The sequence below is a fragment of the Rousettus aegyptiacus genome, unplaced genomic scaffold (assembly GCF_014176215.1).
Source record: "Rousettus aegyptiacus isolate mRouAeg1 unplaced genomic scaffold, mRouAeg1.p scaffold_m13_p_6, whole genome shotgun sequence".
Classification (NCBI taxonomy): Eukaryota; Metazoa; Chordata; class Mammalia; order Chiroptera; family Pteropodidae; genus Rousettus; species Rousettus aegyptiacus.
In genome coordinates, this window is record NW_023416309.1 from 106,442,515 (window position 1) to 106,457,592 (window position 15,078).

The window sequence follows — 15,078 nt, forward strand, 5'->3', positions numbered from 1 at the left end:
AGGAGGTAAAAATGCTGCTTATGTCCCAAATTATATATCTTTTATTATACTAATGTTCCAAGAATAACTTAATAATAAATAGTGGTTTAAATTAAAGACATTGCAATCACATCTTTTTGAATATTTAAAAGCAACAGGAAAAACATTTTTGAATGCCTTCTGTATATTCTGTATGAAATGTTCTGGTAATGACTGGCCATAAAAAGGATTTGGAATTTTCACATTCATGAGTTTCAGGTATATATATACATACATATATGTGTGTGTGTGTGCGCGCGTGTGTGTGTATTCATATATGTGTACACAAATTATGTATTTGTATGCATATACATATATGTGGATATATACACTCACACATATATACATATATGTGTATATATATGTAAATTTCCACTTATTAGCACAATGTTTGGTCTTAAAATAGAATTCATTTCCATTGAACACTTGGAAAATCAAGAGGCTATGATTTTATAATGGAAACCTCATATTATTCAAAGGGTTTTGAAAATTTAAACTTACTTCTGAAAATGAGAAATTTCAAAAGTGATTTAAGATTTTTTTTTTGAATGGTCAATTATATTTCAATGACCTGGGCTAGAGTTTGCTTTACAAGGTAGTAGGTTACCACATGTGAGCGCTCTTAAAACCACTTTGCCAGTTCACATAACTGTTTTAAAATTGGAATGCGAACCACAGTCCTTCTATGTATCTTTGAATACAGCCAGATTTACGTATGGAATAGTGGTTTTTTTGGCTTTAAAAAAAAAAAAAAGCAAAAAGAAAACTTAAAAGTAAATAAAAAGATGGTAGCAGTGTTCACATATGCATTCCCTTTAAAATGTCTTTTTCAAAGTGGGTAGAGTAGTTAGCCCCTCTAGACCACTATGTCCCTTGTCCCCCACCTTCCCCCAGCAAACCAGGGAACAGAGTGGCAGATGTTCCACGAAAGCCTGTCATACTGGCTCCAATACCACAGGAACTTTATGCTCATTTTTCCCAAGATCCATTTCAAGAAAGTCTTCCGGTATGTCTTGTAAAGCTCTCTCGCGGTAACTCTCTGTCTTTGCTTCGCCTGCATGATGATGCTGGCACAGTCCCTTTTTACACGGTCTCACAAGCGCGAGGCACACTGTGGCCAAAGACATACCAGCTGCGCAGGAGTAGAAGGCTCTGCTGTATATCTTACTGTGGTCCACCAGAAGCCCTGGGAGAAAGCATGCACATGTTAGCAGCGTGGACACACACCCTTCTCACCCAGGCGCCCCTCAAACTCAGAAGCTTCTCAGTTTCTTTGTCTTCTTTGTCTTATCTCGTTTCTCTAAAGAAAAAAGAGTGTTGAAGCTCGGAATCCTTCCTAGACCGGGGAGAAGAGATAAGTCGGGCGTACAACATACAGCTAGCACCTGAGAAAATGGTCACTAAAATGTCTTCATGGGCTAATCTGTCCTAGGAGAGACTGTAAATCAGGGGACAGTTAGGCGCATGCTTCTTTCCAAGGGTAATATTTTTAAGAGAAGAAAGAGCTCTATTATTTTCACTCAAGTCCATTTCAGGTGTCTTTTCACATGGGGTAAGATTTCTAGTCACAGTAACTTTAGGGCCCTGTTTCAGGTCTAAGATATGAAACACACCCATGCCCTTGCTACAAGGAAATAATCTGTAGTCATCAACTGAGGAAACACAGAGTGCTGCTCTGTGCTCAGTTCTCTAATACCCTTCCTAAGAAGGGAAGGTGACTTACAGAAGTCCCTGAGTTCTGTAGTTCCAAAGTCAGAGGGTAATGACGTCATTAATCCATGGGTCCCTCTCTAGCGCTTACAAGGCCAGATGGTAGCAAAATCCTGGGCAGCTTGGACTGCAGACACAGGTTCTATTCTGACTAGTCACCGATCGATCATATGAGCACCGGCTTACATTCTTTGACTTCTGATTTCCTCATATTTAAATTAAGAGAGCTCTTCGGGTTATCTATAATTCTGCCAGTTCTGTAATCCTATGGAAGTGTGAAAATCAATAAATATTTTTATTGACTCGAAGAGGAAGCTAGCACTATTAATAAGGGAATAGTAAACATTATAGATTATATAATCTCAATTACAACGCCTGCTTGATAATATGATCTCCATTTACATCCTGCAAAGCTATCCCCAGTCTTCCTTAATATTCTTGCCCTAAATGGTGTCATCTTAACTGATATGGTTCAGGTCCGGAAATGCTACAGATGTTCCACGTGTCCAACTCTAAATTTAAAAAGGGGATGTGGAGAGTGTAATAGACAAGATTTTGTGTATTTAAGTTACCTGCAAGGGGCGGTCCAGCCAGGCATGCTATGCTCTGAATGAAGATGTAGACTCCAGCAGCAGAGGACATCTTCTCAATTCCCACAACATCATCTTCCGCAAGCAGTGTAATGTGGGTACCACATACACTTCCAAGCATAACACCGAAAAATATGCTACAGGACATTAGACCCCAGAATTCAGTAGCAAAAGTAAAGGCAAACAGGGACACGGTCAGTAATATAACGCAGATGAGCGCGATGTAGACCTTACGAATGGGCTGTCTGTTGAAGACGATACCAGCTCCAATTCTTCCAAAAACTTCAGCAGTTGCCATTGTAGATAATAAAAAAGCAGCTTGGTCCTCTTCAATGCCCAGACTGACGCCCAAGGGAATGATGTATAAGGAAGGTGCAAAGAATCCCACCGTTGCAAAGAGACCAAATAGTGCATAACAAATGAAGCTTTTCTCTTTCAAGATCGAGAAGTCCAGTAATGGGACTTTCCCATCCTTTTGCTTGGAGCTGGTCCCCAGGACCTGTTGCTGCACGTCGGCCTTCGGCTCCAGTTCCACGTTACCCTGACTAGGCACATTTTTAGGTGAGGCAGGTAGTTCTACTCCTGAGCTAATGGAATCTATCAAGGTCCATGTTTTCTCATCTTCAAGTATATACTGCACTTCTTTTGGATTTTCCTGTCTAGTTATTTTTGGAGACCCAGGTTTTCGGATTATAATTGGTCTTAGCAATGCCCCACAGATGACAATGTTTAACTGTAGCAGGCCCACGATGAGGAGACTGTTCCTCCAGCCAATGTTCTCCTTGATGGCTGTGAATACTTGGATACGAGAGGAGAAGAAGACATTAAACTTAAGATCAGAAATGGACACGAGACCCAGGAGAAAATATTGGGTAGAACTGGGGACTTATTTAGTACTAATTTTTTAAAAAATTTACTCATCAGTGTGAATGCAGTCACCCTATAGTATCCTTTATTCTAGGTTTTGGTGCTTGTGGGAGAAATAAGGAGAAAATGTGCATAATGATGCTTATATACGAAACAAACATTTTCATCCCAGGTCTCCAAAAGACCTCTGGAGGGTTCATTTCTCCAGGTAGAGGCACGAGAAGTGACATCAATTTTGACCTACTTCAAGGTTCGGCAAATGGCAGCCTGCAGGCCAAATCCAATCCACTGCCTGTTTTTGATAATAAAGCTGGACTAGAACAGAACCACATGCATTCACTTAGGTATCTACAGCTGCTTCTGTGCTGAACCACCTTCTGAGCAGTTGCGACAGACATACAGTCCATGAAGCCTAAAATATTTACTAGCTGGCCTTTTAAAAATGGGATTCTCAACCTGAGGGAGAGCATTATACATTCCGTCTTTAGTAGTAATGGGTTAAGTACAAATGACCAAGACTCAAAGGTTCAGTGATTATCCCAGAATGAAATGATCCAGTTCTCCAGGTTCTACTTTGTGGAATGTCCTTAACCACCCGAATCATCGTCCTCCCTGCCAGTCGCTTGGCTTCTAGGCTGCGGACCAGAGGCAGCCTGGAGTGATGACCGGGACACCAGAACGTGGCCTTGTTGGGATGGCCAACGGGATCATAATGCTCCATAGTGAGAAAAGGCTAATGGAGACCCCACAGATCTGAAAGTATCTTCACAATCATCCTAAAAGGTGAAACGATGTTGCATAGAACTTGATTTTACTATATTCTAATTCCTTGAGCACTGACAGTCAGGTATGAGAGACATGGTAACTTGGTTACCCAGAAGATAGGCTTCACGAGACAGCCCCACATTCCTGACAGGTGTGGAGGGGTCCACTTGCTTTTATAGCATACACTTTGCTCACACCTCTTGTCCCCCCCCCCCCGCCCCCATTAATATGGAAAAGCTAGAGTTGCAAAATATTGCAGAGTGCTGTACACTCATCTGGCAATATATTTTTTTTCTCTCTAATATTTCTTGAGTCCTTTTAGGTGCCAGAGATATGCCTAGTTGTAGGGATCCAACTGATCAAGATGCATTTTCTAACCTTTAGGCACTCAGACCACTGATTCTCCCCGTAACATTTGGTTCTGAAAAATTGGAAATCAACAGAAAACTGAAAATGACCCCAAATGCATGCCTGTATTTCACCTAAATTCAACAATTAACATTTCCCCTGTCTCTCTGCTGTATCTTTATGTTTATATGCACCAATACATTTTTCTAAACTGTCAGAAAAACTTCAGATATTATGACATGTAACCCCTAAATATTTCTACTTGTATCTCCTTTGAACAAAGTATAATCCACTGCCACATTCATCGAAAACGGCAGAGTAAGAAGTGAAACCGTCTCCAAGGATATCTGTCTACTTGTTGTGTAACTCACAAATTATCCTTAAGTAAGAGAATTAAACTAGAGATAAAAATTTACTGTGAGATGACTCACACACAGGAGGGCATAATGGCATCGACTTCATGAGCACCATTTAAATGCACATCGAATGTGGCTTTTCTGACAAAGGAGAGAAATGATAGTATGCAAAATCCCAAATCGTCACATTATTTGTTTAGGAATGGCCGTTTCAAGCTTTACACTGAATACGTGCCATGTATCTTCCTATTTGTGTCACCTGAGACTCAGAATAAAATATCTGAATTTCTAACATGGGGGTTAGGGAGGCTGGACTCAAAATATGCTGGAGAAAAGAAGGAAACACCCAGTGTATCCACTGCACACAGCCACAGTCATCCAGTAGCCAACTGTGGGTGAGTTAGTGCAGCAAGACTATGAGTGGCTTCCCCAGTTTCACATTAGTGCGTAGACTGCTATGGTCCACCTACCTGGTGCAAAAGCAAACATAGCAAAACATTCTCCCGTGGAAGCTACTGCAGTGACCATAGAGCGCCGTTTGTCAAAGTACTGAGACAGAATGGTGACCGTTGGGAGAAAACTAAAGCAGTATCCCAAACCTGTGAAAGTCAAAGAGAACAGTGAGAACCACACACTGACCGATATCAGAAAGATGCATGCAGAGATCTGGGAGTTGTGTGTTTATTTTTTAAACGATAAGGCTGGGAGCCCAGGAATTCATTCTGGGAAAAGGTGCTGTAGCAAAGAAAAATGGATTTTGTTGGTGGCCTGTAGAGGCTGCAACCATTGTTTTGGGATGCTAGGAGTGTAAAAACTGTTGTCTGGTTTTTTTCCTGCTTTTTGTGTGTGTGTGCGTTTTTTTTTAAATGTATGTAATTGACAGTGGACAGACTAGAGTTGTATATGGTTTTTATATATAAGACTTCTCTGTGGAAATAAATAAGTTTGATATGTACAGAAATATATGAAAAATTTTAAAGTGTGCAAAGTTAATATACACACAGTCTGTCAGTGATGTATGAATTCCTTTAAAAGGAGAAACAGTTTTCTCAGACCTCTAAGATTAAGTCCAGTACACAGCACACCCTATAGCTCAGGATCCTTGGACCCAGATTTGGGGAATACTGGCTTAAAAATTCAGGTCTTTGTGTAGATGATGCATTTTGGAAGCTAATTATCATGAAAGAAAAGTTTGTTTCCCTCATTGGTATTAAAATCAGATACGAAATTTTGGGCATTGAGAACAGATTCCAATATCCCCTGGAGTCCACACAGCCCACTTTAAAAGCACTGCTTCAGGACACTGTAAATTTTAACTTGTAATTAGTATCTGGAGAATCTTTGAGCCCAGGAGAAACACTTACCGGAGACGATGCCAATTGCGAAGTACATGTGGGAAACCTCACAAGCAAAGGAGGCCACCACCGTTCCGGTGCTCACGAGCAGTCCTCCCGCCATCACCACCAGGCGGTGTCCAAAACAGTTGGTCAGGACAGTGGAGAGCGGAGCTGCATTAAAAGAGCAGAACGTGACATTTTAAGTCCTGGAGGTATAAGTGTTCACAAGACTCGTTCTTTAAAGTCTTGAACGTGGAAAGATGATGGATAATATACAACACATAAGAATTAGCTTTAATAAGATTCCTTCTTGTAAGTCTTGAACACGTACAAGACTTATGTACACTATACGTACACTGGATGATGATATACACTACATAGTACAATTTTATGCAGTGATTACTTAAGTCAGTCAGAAATTACAGTTTACTCTTGAACAACACAGGTTTGAACTTGAACTTGGCAGGTCCACTTATTTGCAAATGTTTTAAAATACAGATACAGTCGGTCCTCCTTATCCTCAGGTTTTGCATCTGGAGATTCAAGCATCCACAGATGGAAAACTGAATTTTCGATTCTTGGTTGGGAGCCCATGGATGTGGAGGGCTGGCTGTGAGCATTGATCTATGCCATTTTATATAAGGGACCTGAACATCCATGGATTTTGTATCTGTTGGTGTCCTGGAACCAATCTCCCATGAATACCAAGGGATGACATTGCAGCTAAGTTTTGGGGGAGTCAAAATGTATACATGGATTTTTGACTGCATTGTTGGGTTGGCACCCTTAACCCCCACATTGTTTAGTGGTCAGCTGTATTTTAGTACTTGTTTAAATATATTCTTCGGGCTCCATAATGAGAAAGCCAAAGTAATTGCATAATTCTGTAAAACTCATATCTATACTTTTAAAAGGTTTTGACTCACCATAGCACCTAGAAAATTAGATATGCATTTAATTTATGTCATTCTGTGATGAGAATGGGCTTTCCTATGATTGTGTAAAAGATTTTTTTCTATACTCACTTCTTTGCATTCCTTTTTAAAATCCCATTCAGGGTCAAATTCTCGTTTTGTGCCATTTGACTTTCAAAAACTGGTATACAATCTAGCGAATTCTCAGTTATGCACACCAAATGGAGCATAGTGATGGGACAGAAAAATCAGTTGGCTGATGAATCACAGTTTGCATAGCTTCTATCTTTCATGTGGCCACATTTTCGTGTTTCTAACCTAAGCATGTTTTCGTAACACCAGGGCCGAGTATGCCAAGTCCTTCTGATGTTAGGAAATGACTACATCCCCCACAGAACTAGGAGATACTGCAGTCCTCAACATCCTAAGAATGTGCATATAGGAGGTGTTTAGTATATACATTTTAAATCAAAGGCAGTCAAAGCGGGCAGATATGCTTTTATTTTCTTTCCTCTTGAGATCCTCAACCCCTGAAAACCATATGATTTGAGGCTAGAAAGAACCCAGAGGTCACAGAGGAAATGCGTTGCATACACAATACGTACCATCCATTCCATAGTTAGGTAAGTTAAAAGAGGCGTATGCTTATATTACGTTTAAGCTGAATGCTGTACTAACCTGTAAATGCTAATATGAACACACATATTGACACTATCCATGAGATCCTGCTATTAGATTCATCAAAACTGTCCATTAAGTCATTAAAGAAGACACCGAAGGACTTGATCACACCAAAGGTGAAGACTTCCACGAAGAAAAAAGACACAGCTACTGCCCAGCCCCATCCTCCGTCAGGCACTTGAGTATAAACATTGGCCCTGGAACAAAGCTGTGGTTTCTTTTTGGTCATTCTTACTCTGAAAGAAAAAGTTAAAAACATTCAGACCAGCACTAGCATGAGGGTTTATGATTTGGATACCTTTAGCAAACATCAGATAAGACTTACTCACATTATTGTGTGCTGTAAAGTTATAGTTCCTAAAGGTGAAAAAGGCGCAGACCTGTGGACTTTCTATGGTGCCCTAAGGAAACCATCATTAGGTAAGGACATTTGTAGCTCGGCCCACGCCTGCTGCCATGCTCTTTCCTCTGCACGCACTAGCAAGATGTCATCCATATAATGGATGATATAGGAATCTTTTCTCTAATGGGCAATACTGCTTGAGGAACAAAATTTTGACATAATGTAGGATGGTTAGCCATTCCCTGAGGAAGAGCTAGCTCTCTATTGGAACCTCCTCATAGGCTCTTTAAAATTAAGTGAAGGGAGGCTAAAGGCAAAATGTTTCTTATCTTCTGGATCAAAAGGTATGATAAAGAAACAGTCTTTCAAATCTATAATGATAAGATTGTTGTAGCCGCCAGCCCCCGAGAGACACACGGACCACCAGAAATCAGTGAGTTATAGGAAACACACTCTTATTCAGCCAGCTGGGTCTGCCAGGGGTACGCAGACCCCAAATTAAGCAGCCCTGAAATGTAGAGGTACAGGGTTTTTAAGCCCTAAACCCCATTCCTCATTCTGTCTGAACACAAAAGTCTATTTTTCTTCTATTTACTAACTGTCAACCACAGGTCGGGTGTGCTAGCACAGGTACAGAAGCAGAAGGCTCATTGTTAGAATGTTATGTTCCTATGGGTGAATAGCCTAAGTTCCCATGGGCATAGCCAAGCAGTAATTTTCTAGCCAGCACAAGATCAAAATTCCAAGGAACCATAGTAGGAGTAGGGAGGCCAGGTCGAGTGACACCCATAATTTCCATAGTTAATTGCCCTTAAATCTTGCAGTAATTGCCATTAGCCTGATCTCTTTTTTATAACAACAGTTGGAGTATTCCCAGGACTGATAGAAGGCTCAGTATGACCTGCCTTAAGCTGTTTATTAACCAGCTGCTGAGCTGAGGACAAGTACTCCTGAGCTAGGGGGCCACTGGTCTACCCAGACGGGATCATCAGACTTCCAAGAAATTTTTCCAGCAGTAACTTTACCAGAGGTAGCAGGAGCTACCAAGGCCTCAGTTACAAATTTTCATATCTGAACCCAGTGTGGTCATTTTTAGCCTGGCCTTGTCTTGGCTGCATTTGGCCTTGCTGATCCTTCCCTAGTCCACCAAGAGCGATATATCCTTGTCTAAACATCATATTGGAAATCTGAGCATTCGGACTAAAAATCATAACCTTTAGTTGCGATAAAACATCTCTGCCCCACAAGTTAACAGGCAAACCAGGAAGAACATAAGGACGGAAAGAGCCTTGCTGACTATCAGGATCTGTCCATTATAATGTTTTTGACCTTTGTAAAGGTCCCTGAGTCTGTCCTATGGCTCGTAGCGCCGTTAAAGCCGCAGCAGTAGGCCACTTAGAAGCCCAGTGCTTATCAGCAATAACCAACACATGAGCTCCAGTATCTAAAAGACCAGAAAGCATTTTTCCCTCTATCAATAAAGTCATCGTAGGTCTCTCTTGTTTTATTTGTTGAACCCAATAAATACCCAAAGACCCACATTCAGATTCTCCTCTTTCTTTAGAGGTCAATACTTTCCCTGTCTTTACATGGGGAACAAGCACTAATTGAGTAATTCTGTCAGTGGACAGTAATTGAACAATGGTTCTTGTTGTTTGAGCCATCACCTTAATCTCTCTATAATCTTCCTCTGTGACTCCTGGCAATACTTGAAATCCTTTCATAGTCATGCTACCTAATATAAGACCTACAGTCCAGGAGGAATAGGACCCCACACCCTTGTAGGGATGGCTTGGGGCCCCATTTCAGGAGTTAATATGTATCTGGTGGTGGGACTGAGGTCCAGTCCTGCGCTTCCTGGCGTAGTGCGGCAGAGTTGTTGAACGGTGGGGATATCTGGTCCCCTGGAGACAGGATCGCAGATTGGAGCCCTCTCTGGGGCAACCGCTCCACATTGGGGGGAAGGACCACTGATGGGTTGGTAGCAAGAGCCCCCATTATTTGACTGGGCCGGACCGGCCCTGGGGTCTGTGTCCCTGCCACAAATTGCCTTGGGCATCATGACACGATTTACATTCATTAGCCCAATGCCTTCCTCACTGACATCTAGGACAAACTCCAGGTGGCCTAGGTTTGCTCACCTTCCTACCCCGAGGGGTGGGATGACCTCCCTGCCCCTCAGCCAAGCTTCTGCTAGGACATTCTCTAGCAAAGTTTCCAACTCCACCACAGTGAAAACAAGTTCCTCCACCCTTTCCTCCTTTACCCCGCAGGCTCTTTAAGTTGCCTAAGGATTGAGTTAATGGAGCAGCTAAGACAGCTCCCTGTACATAAGCTGGCTCAATATCAGCACATATTCTAATAAAGTCAGATAGCGTACCCTCTTCCTATGGGGTCTCAGTGCTGTTTGGCGGGGTTTACTGGCATTCTCATAAGCAAGCTGTTTTACTATTATTCCTCCTGCCTCAGCATCAGACACCATTCTAGACACTATCTGTAAAAGACGGGAAACAAAGTCCTGGTATAACTCATCAGGCCCCTGTCGTACACCACTGAATTCTTCAGACTTGGCCCCCGATGCAGGCAAACTGCGCCAAGCCTTCATAGCACAAATGTTAATTTATCAATGTGCCTATGGCTGAAATATTTGTTGCATCAAATCTACTGTCCCTCTCCACTTAGCATTTCTAGTGTGATAGGAACATTGTTAGCTGTATTACGCCTCACTTGCTGCTCACTGAGATCATACCAGCCACTTTTCCATAACAATCTCCACCCTCCCCAACTCCCCCTCCCACCCCCCATAAACAAGCCTTAGCAACTGTTTTCCAGTCACAGGGAGGCAAAGTTTCATACTGCAATCTTTCATGCAATGCCAAGGTAAAAGTTGCAGCAGGACCATAGGTTGCTCTGGCCTGGAAACCTCTCGTATCTCCTCCTCTTTCCTTGGCTTTCTGGATCCCTTTTTGCACCGGGGAAGACTGCATTCCATTCTCAGATCCTAAGTTAGGTGGTTGGGGTAAACGAGCAGGAGGAGCAAGTGCCCCGGGAGAGTTTAGCTAACACAGCAACTATTCTTACTGCCAAATCCTCCCCTTCCTTTTCGGACTCCTCTTCTTCCAAAGGTTCTGGGTGATGATATCTCCTGGCCCCTCTTTCCAGTTCTTGTTTGTACTCAGGAGGAAGGGGTTCCTTTAAAGTAGGAACGGTGGGCTCCGTCCCTGACCTCTCTAATGCTTTCTACCCCTGTGCTTCTCAACATTGGTGCCATCTCTCCTGGTGGAGAGGTAACAGGGAGGCGACTAGCTGAAGGAGTAGGGTCTAATGTGTCCCTTATTAAGCCCCATAAAGCAAAGGTAGGAATAGGAAAGTTCTTTGGCCCCTCAACCGAAAAGCGGTCACGCAAGCGCACCCGTACCTTCTCCCGAGTCTCTGAATTCACTGTGCCTTCCTCCGGGAACCAAAGACAGGTTTCTTGAACAAAATCTAAACATTGCTGAATCTGATGAGTACGCCGCACACTACATCCCCGAGCAGTAAGCATTTGTACAAAAATATTGGGGTCCTTGGACCCTTGCTGTCCCCTGTTTTACTCCCGACCATACTAGTCAGGTTTTTAACTTTTCTGGTGCACCTTTTGTAAACTCGTAGACCAGCCTCTAAACTCTCCCTCTGCCCCATAGGTACACTTACTTGAGGGAGGCTCCTCACTGACCTGTTTCGCGTCTTCCCGTACGTGGGTCCCTGTCTGGGCGCCACCTGCCGCGTCCAGCAAAGCCCGCTTGATACCTGAGTGGGAACAGTGGGAGATGCTGAAGAGAAAGAGAGAGACCGCGGTGGGATCAGGAGGACCGCTGTCCACCGATGGTGGAGCAATGGCGCAATTTTATTATTGCAAGCTGCTTTTATACAGAGGCACACAATTGCTGGCTAGGATAAGATAATCTCGTGCATGTTAACCTAACCCTCATTCTATTATGACCTTTGGCCATTCTGTCTGCTTGAGGCTGTAGGTACACTGCCCTGTCTTCGAGAAACACCAGATTGTTCCCCGAACAGTTCATACTTCCCCATTCTTATAGTATGTTGAGGCGAGGGAACCCTTGGCTGGCCTCACAGAGCGCAAGGACCTTGTCAGCTTACAATCCACTCTCCACACTGGGCATAGGTTAAGTTAAAATCTGCTCCAGAAATATGTTAAAACGCAGAGCCTTCATTAGCATATCCACCCTCGTGGTCATTTCTTCCCACTGCTTAGTTTCTTTCTCACAACTGACTCCCGTAGAGAGGACATCATCACTGGGCCCTTTGAGACCCATCTCTGATGCTGGACCAGTAGGCTCTGAGCACCATGCTTTTGGGAACCGCTACGGCAGTCCAGAAGCTTCACAGCAGCACCAGATGCTCTTGAGTTATAATCGTGAATAGATACCAATGTTTTTCTCTTGAAACACTCAGTGTAAAAGGAAGAACCCATTCATTTATTCATTCAACAGTGTTTTGGAGCATCACCTACCATGTGCCAGGCTCTGCTCTAAACCTTGGGAATGTAGCAGGAACAACATACTCCCACCCTGATATACCAGTGGGAGACAGATAATAAATAGTAGATAGGTCCTTTGCTAACAGGGTCAGAGTGAAGGGATCGAAACAAGTGCCATTTTGGATAGGATAGTCAAGAACGCTTCCTCAGGGGTGACATTGGAGGGGACCAAAGTGAAGTGTCACAACAACACGTCCACAGGAAGGGACGGGCGTGCCAGGCAGAAGGAAGGACAGATGCCAAGGCCTGAGGCTCGTGATTTCAAAGCGCGACGAGGAGGCCAGCGCAGTGGGAGCAGCGCGCGCAGGGGAGAGTGACAGCGCCAGGCCTTCCGTGAGGAGCCCATCGCTAAGGACTAGGTTTGAACGTGACCGTGTCCGACTTGGGCCTTGAAAGGAGATCGTAAGGCTTCTGCACGGAGGACGAAGGCCAGGGTGCGGGGCGTGGCTGAGTAGCAAGAGTGGGAGCAGCCGAGCAGATAGGAGATTATTACAGTAATCCGGTTCAGAGGATTTTGGTTCGGATCAGGGTGCTGGTAGTTTGGCAAAAGCGGTCAGGTTCTGGATACATTTAGGAAGTAGCGTCCATAAGGATTTGTGGAGGAGCAGGTTTGGAGAGGAGGACCAAGAGTTCTGCCGAGGGCTCCTGAAGTTGGAAATGCCTAGTTGGCAGTCTGCTGTCACGAGGGCCTGTAGAAGTCCAGAGCTTGGTGGAAAAGTCTGGATGTAGAACGAAGGCCGTCAGTGTAGAGAAGGTTCTTAAGGTTTTGGCCAAATTCTAGGGGCATAAGTCGCTAGGATAGTTTGTGTGCGTGTTCATTTCATGAGTTGCTGGAAAGGTACATAAATAATATAACTACATGGCCACAGTTTGTATTTTGTCTCGATAATCTTTGGTGAAAACAACAATCTCTGGTGGGCTCTATTTAACAAACCTTTATAGGTAAAGAGTTCTGGGATATCCATTTTGCTGTGTAATTTCCTCTTAGGAGATCCATAGTCAATGATGTAATTTTGATTTGGATGTGAGAGGGTTTTTTTTTGTTTTTTCACCTGAAAAGAGAAGTTGCAAGTTCCTGTACTTGTCACTTTTCTTGTTCTGCAGGCGGATGGAGTCATTACAGAAACAGACACCAGGGGCCGCTATGCTCCTTACCTATAAGGCAGTGGCCGGCACACCTGCTGGAGCTTGTGGCCCTCGCTTATATTATTAGCCTCTATATCACAAACAAATCTGAAGACAAGGACAGACCGGGTCTCTTTTCTCAAGGCCCTGTATAGTTATGGGAGTGACCTTGTAACATGTAACATGCCTGAATTGTCTTGAAATTGGTCACGGAAAGTAATGTTTATAACCACTTAAAAATTGAAAGGCTATGGCTTCAAATTCTAGATCCCTATTAGAGAGCCCTATATCTGGAAACTTCTAAAAATAAGGACTTGTAGTTTCTTCCTGAGCTTTAGAATGTTCGAGAGGGAGTACTGAAATTTAAATGTAATAAATACCTGTTGCTGACTTCAGGGGTAATCCGGGCCGTGAGAACCATGATTTAGAATCCTTTCTCTATCTCATCATCATGCCTTAAGCTAAAGGAAAGGCAAATAGATGCACAAGGGCTACATTATACACCATTGGAGTATATGATGGATAACTTTGTTTGATGTTTTGGAAACATCGTATCAGGGAAGGTTGCATTTGTCTTAAAGAGCACATATTTTAATTCATTTTTGGAACTGGAGGAGATTTATGTTTTGGGAGGGAAACTGTCTGCATTTATACTCAAACATCGTCAGTCATTAGGTTAAAGAAGACTCTCTTTCGTCACAGGAAATGACAACTGGTAGCGAACGTGCTCTCAGCTGTTTGATCTTTCCTGTCTTTGGCACCTGTGACCCAAGAATCACTTTGACCACGATGCTCCTTCTTGCTACTCAGGACTGTTTAGCTTAGGGTTGTGCCATTCTGGTCCCACAGACACGCAGAGCAGGGGCCAGAGGCTGCAGCGCGCGGGCCACGCCCAGTCCGTCGCCTCGTTTTCCTTCATTGCCTGCAACCTAGTAATAGTTTTCACAGTTTTACGTGGTTGAGAATAATCATTTCTCATGATGTGTGAAAATTTTATGAAATTCAGATTTCAGTGGCCATAAATCAACATTTATTGAACCAGCCAGGATCATTTCTTTACACCTTGTCTATGGCTGCTTTTTTGCTACGACAGCAGAGTTGAGCCCACGTGGCCTGCAGAGCCTTAAATATTTACTACCTGGACCTTTACAGGAAGTTTTCCCAGTCCTGGCGTGGAGTCTGTGCTCTTACTTAGAGTGTAGAACATTTCTTAGGACTAGTCTGTGGCTGAATATAGACAGTCTGAACTGTTTTCATTTATTCCTTTTGATAGGCTTAGCTATTACTCTATGGCTACTGTGACAGCATTTCTTTCATATGTTTTTCATTGGTGAAATGATTAAGTTCAAAAAATAGTTCCTGGAAATGTTTATCTGTCCATAGAAGAGATAAAAAAGTTAAAGACCAAGCAGGAACCAAACTTCCATTTCTCAGTAGTTTCAGAGAAATGAATATGGGTTGAGAGGTCTTCCAGCTGCTAA

At 43.1% G+C, this 15,078-nt stretch overlaps 2 protein-coding genes across 6 annotated transcripts in view; one reads left to right on the top strand and one right to left on the bottom strand.

Annotated features, from left to right (window-relative positions):
- The window catches only part of ARSG (arylsulfatase G), a 109,813-nt gene that overhangs the window by 5,880 nt on the left and 88,855 nt on the right, over window positions 1–15,078 (top strand). The window lies entirely within an intron of this gene.
- On the bottom strand, window positions 816–8,329 carry LOC107510296 (monocarboxylate transporter 7-like). The gene is made up of 5 exons (XM_036223788.1): window positions 7,584–8,329; window positions 6,019–6,162; window positions 5,125–5,253; window positions 2,301–3,116; window positions 816–1,204 (listed from the first exon to the last, which is right to left on the bottom strand). The coding sequence occupies exons 1-5, from the start codon at window positions 7,843–7,845 to the stop codon at window positions 954–956; spliced, it is 1,602 nt and encodes a 533-aa protein (XP_036079681.1). The 5' UTR covers window positions 7,846–8,329; the 3' UTR covers window positions 816–953.